Consider the following 13,690-nt stretch of genomic DNA (forward strand, 5'->3'; position numbering starts at 1 on the left):
AATTCTGGAAGTTGAAGTCTGGACATCTTAATGTTGCTGAGGTTAAGAACTATTGTTCCAGATAGCCATGTTAAATAATTAAACTATTGTTCTAAAATTAAGTAATATAGAAGACGAAAAAGCTCCTAACACAACAAAAATAAGAAATATTCAACAAAATTTCAAAGCATTGAAAATAATAATTGATATACATTAAAGTGCTAATATTTGGAAAACAGTTAATAAGGAATTTTAATTTTGTTCAAAGTGCTAGTCTTACATCAGTAGATTCTGGTTTTTAAAAAAAAAATAAACTTGATGCAAATTCCATATTTTTGTTTATGTTTCCCCACATGAATAGTGCTGTGAATAATTCTCCTATGTGTTCATTTTGTAGGCAATTTTACTCAGTGCTAATATATGTATTTTATGTACATTTTCACCTAGGTACACAATTTTGTGTGCAATTGTGACTAGATATACATTTTCCCCAAATATACAAAAAAGCTTTGTACATCTTTTTAAATTGGAGAATTCCATTGCCACATTCTCAAAACTGCAAAAAATGTAAAGAACAGTTGTATTTTTATTCACATTTTGATTCAAGAATTATAAGTTATATCGTTTTGTATTAAAGTGCAAACAAAATAAATTGAAAAACTACCCAGTATAAGTCCAGTTCTTTTTAAGCTTTCAAGCTTGGATGTGATGGAATATAGTTAGGAGGTGGATCTCCTGAATGGAGGGATTGCATTCCAGAGGAGTGAGAGGCCCAGATGTTTTGTGTGAGAGAAATAGGGTGAAGACGGCCCCTCCTTAATAATTCTCAGAGTATGTTATTAATGCAGGTAGTATTGTTCTCAGTCTTGCAAGATTTTGTCTATAGATGTGAAACAATAGAGCATTCCGCTTGGAAGAATTGCCACAGGTCATTATTGGTTTTGTCCTTGATATTAGGGGCTTGAAGTTGCTAACTAATAGTTGGTTGTAGAAAGCAAACTGAGCAGGTACATAGCTAATTCAGCCATAATTGCATTGATGGGGATATGCATTAATTTCTATCTAAATTATAATAATCTTTTCTCAATGTCCATCACTACATATAAATTAATATGGGCAATTCAAATTGGTACCCTCCTTTCTCATAGTTTTGGTAATGAGGGAGTGTATTGTTGCCTGACAGATTAGCAAATAAGAAATACAGATCTGATATATGAGAAGAAGTGAAAATTGTCACAAATCCATGATCTCCCTCATTGAACTTGGACAGACAATTTTCCCACATAGGCATCCTTTACCAATCCTCATGTTCATTCTGGTTGGTTGCTATTAATCTTCTCCCCTCTCTTACAAATTTGATTTTGTTCCCTTATAATGTTTCTTATTTCACAATAAGAAAAGGCTGTCCCCAACACCATCCTTTCTTTTTTCTTTTTTTTTTTAAAAAAAGGATGCCTGGCAAAAAAAAATTTCAGTTGCCCTGTTCTGAGGAATTGTTCTAATTTGATGTGATTTGAGAACTTCTAAGTAATAAAGGGTTGAATCATACTCAGAGTCGACCTCAAAAAGCAAAGTGGTAGGGATGTATCATGCCCCTGTCAGAATCTGATTCAGAGGGGGAGGCCAAGCAGCTGACAGGGGGTGGCAGTGTGGCTTCGTTGGCTGTGGAAGAAATTGGGGAAGGGCACAGTCCAGCTGGGCAGAGAAGGGGAGAGATAGAGCAAGGGAGAGATAGAGCAAGGGAGAGGAAATTCAGAGGAAGACCTAGGCCCACCCCCTCTTCATTCTAGGGCATGCAGAGAGGAATGGAGAAGGGAGCAACATGAATTGTGTGGCTTATGGGGGAGGAAAGAGCCCTGATTCCCTTCATTAGTTGCAGCTGGGAACAAAGTGTTTAAAAAGGGAAGCTGCACACAGCAACTTGTTGGGAGAATATCATGAATTATCTGGTATCATCGAGGCTTATCTGTGTTCCTGACATCTTCCCAACTGTGTCTGCTTTCAAGTCTGCAATTCCTATTCCTGCCCTATCAAGTTAATTACCACAGCGTGGTTTGTTTGGATTTTTAGTTACAGTTTGTATGTACTTTGTTTTCAGACTGAATTTCCTCCACTTAAAGGCTGTTCCTGGGAGAGTTTTTCTCCAGCTGAAGGTTACCTGGACATTGGGGTCAAAGTTAGAGATAATAAAGGGACTCTTCTTGCTTATTTGACTGTGTTGCCTTTGTGCCATGCCCTGGGTCATGACGGGATGTTTGAAACTTTCCAGACATAAACTTCTGGTTTCAAATGACCTCTGCCCAAACCAAAGCATGCATTTTTCAGAGGTTTGGTCTGGAGATGAAACAGAGCTGGATGGTTTTAGATCTGATCTGAAATATGGATATTCCAGATAAAACTGTGTTAAACTTTCCAGTTCTGTTTCAGATGTTGTGAGTTCCCACCGCTGGCAAAATTTGGCAACCTATATTGCCAGCTTGTTTTAAAGATACCTGTGTTGAGGATTCCTGTAGATCAGAGGTCCCCAAACTTGGCAACTTTAAGACTTGTGGATTTCGAGTTGAAGTGTACAAGTCTTAAAGTTGCCATGTTTGGAGACCCCTGTGGTAGAGTAATTGAAGTAGCTGTCAGATGCTACAAAGGCATCAAATAATGTGCAGATAGTGACTTTGGATGATTAGCTTGGTGGAGGAAACTGGATTCTCTCATGTACCAACTTCACCATTCCACCTAATTCTATCCATCTATTGTTCAGAGAACTGATTTCCTATGCTGACAATATCTCCCAGGACCAAGAGTGCTTACTTCAAACTGTTGGAGGATAGTTGGATAGATGCCCAGTTGGAGGATACCAAACTAAGTTGCATCCAGGACCTTACTTTTATCTTAGGATTCTTTTTGGCAGGCCAAAGCACACCTATTTCAACTTAAGGTAGAATGTTTGGCACTTTGCCATGGAGAAGAAGAGGTCTAGTTTTTATTGGTTTGTCCAAGAGCGCAACATGTTCTGGTTTTTCTCCTGAGTTAGATTAAATAAGGAGATGGGACCAGCTCTCATTTTGGATACCCAGGGCCAAGGTCTGATCATACTTAGTTGTCTAGTCTCTTGTCTACCAACCAGTATCCTGAGAGGATAACCAGCATCATAAGAGCTTTGATAGTGCAGTGGTTGAATGCAGTATTGCAAGCTAACTCTGCCTTGCACTGCCAGGAGTTCGATTCTGACCGGCTCAAGGTTGACTCAGCCTTCCATCCTTCCGAGGTTGGTAAAATGAGGGCCCAGATTGTTGGGGGCAATATGCTGACTCTGTAAACTACTAAGAGAGTTCTGCAAAGCATATGAAGTGGCATATAAGTCTAAGTGTTATTGCTATTGCTATAATAATAGTACAGTATAATCATGCTATTCATGCCTAATTGCTGATTTGGTAGAGCTACTTGTCTTTCTTATAATAAATGCCTTCCTGTTGGACTTTCCTGACTTAACACTGAAAGAGGATTAATGGCTAACCCTTTACCTTTTCTCTAAAACAACCACATAGCAACAATGCGTTCATTTGCTCAGAAATGGCCAATAGCGAAGGATAAGTGCTGAACTTGAGTCACATTGATCTCATTAGAGCAAATCATTTTGAGAGGAGTGCCTGGCTCCTGAGAGGCACATTGGATAAGACCTAGGTGGTTCCCCTAGCTGTCCCTTTCAGTTTCCTAGCAACTGAAAGGGAAGGTTAAGAGTAGAAGACATTACATGGCTCACCTATCTTACTGTCCTTGAACACCTCCACTGAGTGAAGCTTATATTGGAAAAGATTTCAGATGAGTTTATCTATTCAGTGCAATACATGAATTGTGCTGAGATTCATTCACTCTTGCTCTCTACTCTCTCATCACTGCTTCAGCCCTACTTTATCTTCATGCACGGCTAAGTTGGTTGATGTTGCTGGTTCTCAGCTCTCATCTGGCTTGGTCAAACAGAGGGGGCTGGCACTCGCAACGTACACATGCAGGATGGAAAAATTCACTGGCTAACAAGCCACAGAGCCTAGCCAGGAGAAAATAGATGACAATTCTTTGTCACTCATTGGGCCACTTCCTGTCTAGCTAAAAAGTAAATTACTGCTGTGAATTGGAATTTTGGGAATCTTTTTGTGAAGATTCCAAGGAGAAAGCAGAAGTTTTCAAAAGAAAAGCATTGTGACTATTGCAAATGGCATTTGAAAGGTATGCATTTGTGCTTATTCCAAACATGTGATAATAAATGCAGAAAGTAGTAATGCATTTTGATTTTAATTCTAATATACTATTAAACTTGTGAAAGCTTCAGATTCCATCAGCTGCCTTCTTTGCATTCTAACAAGTTCCTTTGTCAAATATGTACCAGCCAACAAGAGATTTTCACATAAAGTTATGTCCCATTTTCAATTTTTCACTTTTTAATAACATATCTGAATTTCAAGCTATAATGTTTACTACTGATTCCAAGTCTCTGATGAACAAACCATTTCTGCAAACCATTTCTGCAGATTTACTGTAATGATCCCAGCAAGATAATGTGTCCTATGTCTTTGGCATATTATTTATTTGTTTGTTTGTTTGTTTGTTTGTTTGTTTGTTTTTGTCAATTGCTTACAAGATAATAGGTATAAGTAAAAACATAGTTATGAATACATGGATACATATAAGAAAAATAAAAATAAATAAAAGAAACAATAGGACAGGGATGGTAGGCACATTGGTGCACTTAAGCACACACCCCACAGACCTCTTAGGAAAGGGGTAGACAGTCTAAGGTTAAAGTTTTTGGGGTTTGGGGAATATCCTTGGTATTTAAATATCTTCAAAGGCACTCTGAAAACTCCACAATCAAGATGAAACAGAACATAAACTGTAACTCAGGAAGTCATCATATATCCCCACCCAGCTCCCAAATGTTATAGTGATGGCTTGTTTTGGTTTGATTGACTCTTTTAGAGTTTTTAACTTTTGTGTTCATCTTTGCCCTCTGTATTTCAGCCTGTTTTATCATGTTTGTTGTGGAGACCTCAGAGTACAATTAAAAATGCAAAATATGACACGCTGGTTGCCTGCTAGGCTTAAATAAAGGAGTGTGTATGCTATTCATGCCTTTAAATACCGTGTATATAGTTGATAGTGAATTACTACAAAATTCTAACTGAAATTATTAGTTTAGTCTGTTTATTGTCATCTTATTTCAAGTTTAAAAGAATTTTGCAAAGCAAGGGTGAATGAAGGATTCACAATTACTACTGAGTTCTGAAGATGTTAAAGCAATTGACACTTAAGATACAAATAATGACAACCAGACGGGAATTTTTGTGTTTCTCAGGATGTGGGCTCTCTTCTTGACAGCAGCATTCCTGCCTGCCTGCCTTCCTTCCTCCCTCCTGCCAATAAATAAATGTAAATCTTCAAATGAATTTTAAATATTCGGTTGGTGGTAGATGTTACATGTTCCTCTCTCCATTTAATAAACAATGAAATGACTATGTGTTGCCAAGATGTCCTTGTTCTTTGAAGAAGGTGATTTGCTGGGAGGTTTCTGTATCAGATCAAAAATATAGAATTAGTAGCTCTGTCCTCACATTCCTTTCAGTTAAAATACCTATAAAACTAGGGCAAATGATTGGTTTTTATTTAGGGAAGATTATGTTCAGGTTTTTGGATCTATAAGAGTTTCATGTTTTGCAGCCCAGGACCCTTGTTCTGAATCCTACTGTTTCCTTTAGTCAAAATATCTATTTTAAGTTTTGATTTCACAGAGACTAAAAAGAGAATAACAGACTAGGAAGGGACCTTGGAGGTCTTCTTGGAGGTCTTCTAGTCCAACCCTCTGCTCAAGCAGGAATCCTTGAACACCTCCACTGAGGTTGTCCAATCTCTTCTTAAAACCCTCCAAAGTTGGAGCATCCACCATTTGTGGAGACAAGTCGTTCCACTGATGTCAGGGAAATGTCAGGGAAATTCTCCTTAGTTCTAGGTTGGTTCTCTTCTTGATTGGTTTCTATCCATTGCTTCTTGGTTTCTATCTATTGCCTTCAGATCAGTGGTGCTATTCTACCAGTTTGGCCCCATTCTGGCATACCACTAGTGCCGAAGATCAGCAGAGACCAAACCGGTTCTCTCTGAGGAGCTGCTGGGAGCTGTTGGGCCCACCGGCCTGCCCAGCTTTCCATACTGACTTTTATTCCCTGCTTTTGAAGCACAGCTGCTTTGCACGGCACAGCAGATTACCACACATCAGCTGCTGAAGCTACAGGGAGAGCACAGGATTGCAGGTGAGCAGAAAAGCCTCTGCATGTGCGCAAAGTGTGTGCACACGCACAAAGCATGCCCACCAAGCCACGCCCACCAAACCGGTGATAACCTACATTGCAACCCACCACTGCTTCAGATTCTTTGGAAAATAAGTTTATCCCCTCTTTTTGGGACAGCCCAAACTACTGTATATTTCAACCGTTGTTTCTGTTAAGCTGTAGCCAGCATAAAAGTTTGGGAATGAAAACCTCTGTTTTGAGTTTGAACCAAAACATATTTTTCATTTTGCATACAGTTGTACTTGTTTATTCTTAGTGCACAGGTATTGTACATGACTGTTCCCACTGTGAATTTTTTGAAAACATGGCAATGTGTATAATATTATTACATCTATTTTTATTCCTTTGGCAGTGTGGAGTTCAGCTTTAGCTAAGATGGTACTTTCCATACTTGGTTTATTTCCAGATATACTTGTAAACATAATTAGGACATAACTTAAATTTCTTGAGGAAATATCCAGATTCTATTGCTTCTATATTACTTATTTTGGGATACAGCCAAAATGTTATTGAGTTATATAGTAAACAGCAAAGAGATGGATCAGATGCCTCCAAAGACCATTCCAATTCTATTATTTCAAAAAATAAATATAATAATTTCATAGAAAATACCTACAAGTATCCAACTCCCGATTTCTAAAAACATTAGTTCTCTGGCTGAGGTGTGACAAAATCTGGCATCCCAGCACAGTGTCACAATAAATATTTAACTTAGTACATTGGGATGTAGGCTGAATGCCTGCATTTAAAATGTCATTGCTGGTCTTATGATAAAATTTCATTTTACTGTAACCAAAAGAATTTCCTGAAAACAATGACTTCTTGTCATTTATCAAACTGTCCATATTTTACTTTATGTTCAGAGTAGGTAGGTAATAAAAGAGAAAGTCAGTTAATGGTCATGTTTTTATTGTGCGTGTGTGTCTGTGTGGAATTCCAGTGTGAAATCCATGCATTGTCCAAGAAATATTTTGCCACAGTTGCTTTCCAAGCGTACATGATTAGTTTTGGAGTTGAGTGTGTGCTAGATAGAGCTTATGACTTGGGAAGTAGGGCAAGGTTTGTGGGAGTTTTGTTATGGCAGGGGGAGTAAGAACTTGTAATGAGCAGAAGGAGGAACAATGAAAATCTGGAGGCAGACCCTCGTGTGGTAGATAAAACTTATTTTTGAGACTGACTTCATTTGCTATCTCCCAGTAAATGTATTTGGTCACTGGGTCCTCAGTTGTCCTACTCTCCAGCTGTTGCTGCTAAATACCAAATCAGTATATAGAAGACTGACTTCATCTGTCTTACTAGTTGCACAGCACTGCCTCTGAAAGGGCACTTGGAAACATTGGGGGATTCTTTATTGGAAAATACTGAAAAGGCGCTGGAAAACACTGACTGTTTCCTTCTGAAATACTCAACCTGAGTTTCAAGTGTGGCACTACCCATTTCCCTAGAATGCTGTTGTGTGACATTTGTCACCTGGGAGGCTTTAACAACTTTCAGAATTACCATGCAGATTTAAGACAATTGCTGGGTTTGAAGGAGCAGATAGGTTGGTGGCTATTAGATCCATCTGTGTGGCAGCCTATTTTATGTCAAGGAGTTGGTTGGCGATGGACTATTAATTCTGGAATTCAACCTGCCATTTGAGTCACATCCTGTTTAGGAGTTCATGACCATCACTGCAACTATGAACCTTTCCCCAGATCATCAGGGATCTGATTCACATATACTAGATCTAGTTTATATCCTGAGACAATTGCAATGAAATTTAAAGATGGAAGACATCAACAACAGTCCTTTGGTTATTGTCGGACAACTCTCTGATTACTTTTTGAGCTGCTGGTAAGATAAGACCTGTTGGCTCAGAAGCCTGCTGAGTTTCAGAAGCAATTTGTTGGCTCCCCCACCTCAGCTGGGGTTAATTGGACAGTTCAACTTAGTCTCTACCTGGAATGACCGGGTTACACTGACCTTAGATTGGAATTGGATTGTTCCTATATCCAGTCATTTGCTGTGCAAAACATGCTTATTCTGCCCTTATTGCATCTGCTGTTGATTAACAACCTTTCTCAGGGTGCTCCCTTTCTCCTGTAGTACTTATCCATCCTGTAAGATCTAACAGAGTTCACATGATTTGAATCCCATCTATCAAACAGCAGTTTTTGATTGGACTGAGAAGGCATGCCTTCTCTGTCATGCCTTCTGGCTTCTGGAACTGCATCCTCCAAGATACCCAAAGAGCCAGCCACAATTTCACTTTCTTTTAGATGCATCTAAAGGCATTGTGTGCTTTTATGGGTTGGTTTTGCTTTCATTGTGTTTGTTGTTTGTTCAGCTATCTTTTTTTTCCTTTTAGTTTACTTTATTGTCATTGCACCTCGTACAACGAAATCAAACACCATCTTCAGTGCACATCATGAGCATGAAAATAAATGCAAACACACATCCTTCACCCTTCACACAGTGAACCGGAAACCCCCGACACCATACCAACACTGCGCTATACAGCAGAATTCAAAAGAGCTACTGCCCTGGGATAGAAGCTGTTTTTCAGCCTATTTGTCCTTGTTTTTATTATTCTGTACTGTCTGCCAGATGGTAATAGTTCAAAAAAAAAAGGTTCCCAGGATGAGATGGATTTTTGAGAATGTTTTGAACTTTCTTAAGGCAGTGGTAGTTATAAAGCTCTTCCAAAGAGGGGAGAGGGCAACCAATGATCTTTTGGGCAATGACATTAACCCTCTGGAGTGCTTTCCTATCTGCCACTGTGCAATTAGCAAACCATACAGAGGTGCAATATGTTAAAATTCTCTCTATGGTGCAGCGGTAGAAAGTCAACAGCAGTTTCTCTTTCAGTTGTTGTTTTCTGAGAAGCCTCAGGCAGTATAATCTCTGCTGGACCCTTTTGACCAGGGCTGCAATGTATGTGGACACCCCAGGTTTTAAACAATTTTGATTGTTGTTTCAACTTATGTTATTTATATCTCAGCCTCTCAGAGTCAATTCAAGTGGGCAGTACATAAATGAGAGAGTTTTTTTTCAAGTTGCAAGTCTATAGTTCTGAAAATTCTAGGCAGAGAATACTATACAAAAAGTAATCAAGTCTGTCCCATCATTTTGTCTAACAGGGTTCTGCATGTCCACTCCATTTGCGTAGATGCTTTTGACAATGAAGCAAAATAAGTTATTGAGGAATATGGTTTCTATCTCATGCTTTCTTGATTATACAATAGTAAAGCTCCATAAGACAAAACATCTCATTGAAACATATCCTAGTCAGTCTGCTTTGCCCTAATATTGACAAAGCTCATGACAACCTTGCCTCACAAATTATATCTGTGGTTCTATCTATGAGCTCTGAGACAAGGATTTCTAACCAAGATTTGTAAAGTGTGGTGCTGAGAAGATAGACTATCTTCCCTAACAATGTGCTTTTCTAGGGAGATGCTAACAGAACAGTGGGTTCTTTCAGGAAAGTCTTCAGGCTTAATTTTTCCTGTTTGCAAAGTCTAGCTGTTTAGCCTGTGGATTTGATCTTCTGTTTGTCTCTTTTTGAAGCTGCTATTTTAATCTTTTCATTTTAAGAAGTTTATTTTTTTCCCCTATCTATTATCCCTGGATCAATGTGTTCATGGAGGGATGCCTTCAGGAAGATTAAAAAACCAGCTATAACTGTAGACTTACCCCCTTTTATGGGCATCAATTTTCCTGGTATTGTCTTGATTGCCCACCATCATCCTGACATCTATAATTATGCAAAAAGAAGAGAAACTATTTCAAAAACAATAGCTTTCAAGTACAACAGAAGAAATAAGCCAAACCATGACTAGCTAGCTAGCTAGAAGATAGAATAACTTTATTGCCACTTTGAGTCTGCATACATTAAAATGAAATTTCATTGCATACAGCTCTCAAAGAGTCATCCCCTCCAATCTACACTACATAAACATGACAAAATAAATACAAAATTATGCATATATCCACATACGTTATATGACACAGAGAAACAACACAGTCTAGTTTGGATATATACATATACTGTACGTGGAGAGAAAAATGAATCTTGCAAGTTCACCAGACAGATGGCATAGGGAATAAAGCTGTTACAGAATCTGGTAGTCCTGCTAGAAATAGCTCATATTTTATTTTGGTTGAAGGCAAGCCTCTATGGTGGGAGAATAAGCCTCCAAGTTTGTTTGTTTTGGGGAGGTGTACGCCACCTGTCCTGCTAGAGCTTTACAGGATACACATTTTTGAAATTGAAAAGTGGGGCTGCATTTGAGAAGCATTTTGAAATGGCTGCTGATATAGAAAATAGCAGTTCAGTTATCGGACGAAAGCAAGCAATATACCCTTAATTTCTTTCTCTTTTTAAAAAAATATTTTATTAGTATTCCAAAATTTAAAAACATAAAATAAAACTATATGCATTGCTATCAACATCAAGACATCTTCTACATTTCCTTACATTTTTCAATATATGATTACTTATTCCATTACCATTACATCTTACTCTTGTTACAAATCAATATATTTCATCTTACACTTCAATCTTTTCTATAACATATATATATATTTACATACTTCCTCATTCTTTTCCTAATTGCCATTTTATTTAATGTTGGAAACCACTCATCCCAGGCATCCCAGGCTCTATAATGTATTGAACCTTCTTTGTCTTTTAATTTCAATGTTAGCCTGTCCATCTCTATATAATCTATTATTTTCTTTATAACCATGCCCTCTGATGGTATCCTTTTCTCCTTCCAAAATTGTGCATAAGAAATCCTTGCAGCTGTTAGTATATGTAGTATAATGTACCTATCTTTTTTACTACATTTTTGTGTTATTATACCTAATAAAAAAATCTGGGTTGAATTCAATTTTCTGATTTATAATTTCCTCTAGCCATTGTCAGATTGTATTTTAGTATTTCTTCACTTCTGGCCATGTCTACCAGATATGAAAATAAGTGCCTTTTTTCTTTCCCACACTTCCAACAATCAGGGTTTAAATTAAACATTTTTACCAATCCAGCGGGGTAGGTGCCACCTGTAGAACATTTTATACAGGTTTTCCTTGTATGCTGTGGATATGATTAATTTGTAATTTCTTTCTCAGCTGAGGTTTGGCCCAAAGGGCTTAGTATTTGTATTTAAAACAGGGGCAGATAACCTGAGCCTCTGTTCTGGTTTAAGCCTCCCTGAGTATAATTTCTGCCTTCTCCATGCATTTAGGTCTAGTCTGTAGCAAGAACAGTTTGTTGCTTACTCAGATGATCAGTAAGAAATGCTTTTATTCTGGGTGCAAAAGATAGTCTTGCTATCTTCTGTACCCAGACCTGCCTTCCATTGAGGACCTGTATACTTCTTGAGCCAAAAAGAGGGCTGTGAAAATATCCCTCACATCCTGGACAAAAATTGTTTCAATTTCTACCGTCAAAATGACGCTATAGGGCACTGCACACCAGAACAACTAGAAACAAGGACAGTTTTTCCTCTGAAGGCCATCACTCTGCTAAACAACTTATTCCCACAACATTGTCAACTTATTTACTAAGACTGTATTAGTATTATTTCTCTCATCCTTGCTAGTACCTATCTCTTCCCACTTTTGACTATAACTGTGTTGCTTGTATCTTTACAATTTATATTGTTCTATTTGTTTTCTAGCATGATTTGATTGCTCATTAGTAACTATTACTATCAGTGTTGTATCTTATGATTCTTGATTAATGTATTTTTATTTTTTATTTTTCTTATGTACACTGAGAGCATATGCACCCAAAACAAATTCCTTTTGTGTCCAGTTACACTTGGCCAATAAAGAATTCTATTCTATTCTATTCTATTCTATTCTATTCTATTCTATTCTATTCTATTCTATTCTATTCTATTCTAATTCTAATTCTAATTCTAATTCTAATTCTATGCTATTTCTATTTCTATTCTATTCTATTTTAGTCAGATCTAAGAGTATGATCCTAGTTTGTCTGGAAACACCAGGGTGGGGAAATGTGTTGTAATCTTATAAATTCTGATTGCAAATTGTCAATTAGCCTTCACTCTCTTTCCTTATGCTGTAGGTTACTCTGAGAAGAACGTTTGAGAAACTGGCAAACAAGATGGTAATTACTAATGGAAATGAAGAAGAAAAAGGAAATCAAGAGAAGGAGAGCAAGGAGGAATCCATTCTTGCCCTGTTGGGGATTATTGGAACAATTCTAAACCTTATTGTTATCATTTTTGTGTACATTTATACAACATTGTGAGTTGCTGAGGAAAACTGCTGATGACATCTAAGAAGAGACCTTGGCAAAGCATTTAATGAGAACTGACTCCTTAGTATATGAAATAATAGCAAAAGGATTGCTTGCAAAGAGTGGAGTCTGAAGCATATTAACTGAGCCAGATTTTTGCTCCCTATAGTTACATGGAAACTTTCTTTTTTTTCTCTTTCTCTATTTTCATTCATTCTAGAGAAATGTCTGCAAATATGTAAATATCTGATTTGGGAAACAGCATTTCAATTCAGCCAAAGACTGGACACTATCATAATAGTGACAAATGTATAGCATTTCTATGCCAAAATCTGTACCATAGATAGCTAGATAGCTTTCTTTCATGTTTCATTAGGTCATATCATCTCTTTGGGGTCCTAGTGTGGTTGTGGCAAGTGGGCTTTTTAGCTTCAAGTGAACTTGTATGGTGCAATCACAAATGAGAAGCAGGAGGGGAAAGATGGATTCTGTTGAGTTATTACTAACAAAATATAAAATTTTGAACAAAGTAAGTAGCATCACTTCTTTTTCATTTTCTCTTATTGTCTTGACATCAGTACCCATTCATACCAATGTTTATAAATATATATTTTTAATAAATGTGCTATATTTTTAGCATGAAGTAAACTCATTGGCCATGCTTACATTATTTGATCAACCTAATTCTATCCCATGAAATAACTGCCATCTCTTCTACCACACATTTTTCAAAACTGCATGTGTAATGTCCTTTGTCTAATGTTAACAGAAATCAAGGAGTTAATATGCTAGTCTGCAGCATATTAATTAACTTAATATGCTGTGGACTAGCACTCAATTGAGTGGCCATGAAGGCCTTGCAAAAGATATCCCGATATCATGAGGGTCTTTATCTACAAAGTTCAGAACTGTGAAAGCAACGATGTTCCCTGTGACATTCTATGGAAGCAAAAGTTGGATTTTGGAGAAGTAAGATGAAAAGCATATTAACATTTTTGAACTTTGGTGTAGGAGAAAATTCCTGATAATACCATGGATTTTGTACTAACCTATTTATGTTTTTATGTATGTTTTTAGTTTATATATATTTTAAAATTATTTTTCATGATTGTAAACCATCCAG

The 13,690-nt window shown here is 37.3% G+C and overlaps 1 protein-coding gene across 2 annotated transcripts in view; it reads left to right on the plus strand.

The window, feature by feature from the left end:
* Positions 1–13,461, plus strand: part of TUNAR (transmembrane neural differentiation associated intracellular calcium regulator) — a 54,304-nt gene extending 40,843 nt beyond the window's left edge. For both annotated transcript variants that reach the window (XM_087922148.1, XM_087922147.1), the window contains one exon: positions 12,394–13,461. In XM_087922148.1, coding sequence (XP_087778274.1) covers positions 12,433–12,579 — 147 coding nt within the window. In that variant the 5' untranslated portion in view covers positions 12,394–12,432 and the 3' untranslated portion in view covers positions 12,580–13,461. The remainder of the gene's footprint in view (positions 1–12,393) is intronic.
* The last annotated feature ends 229 nt before the right edge of the window (positions 13,462–13,690 follow it).

This window comes from Pseudonaja textilis, chromosome 1 (assembly GCF_049901715.1).
Source record: "Pseudonaja textilis isolate UNSWEBS1 chromosome 1, rPseTex1.2, whole genome shotgun sequence".
In the NCBI taxonomy this organism is placed as follows: Eukaryota; Metazoa; Chordata; class Lepidosauria; order Squamata; family Elapidae; genus Pseudonaja; species Pseudonaja textilis.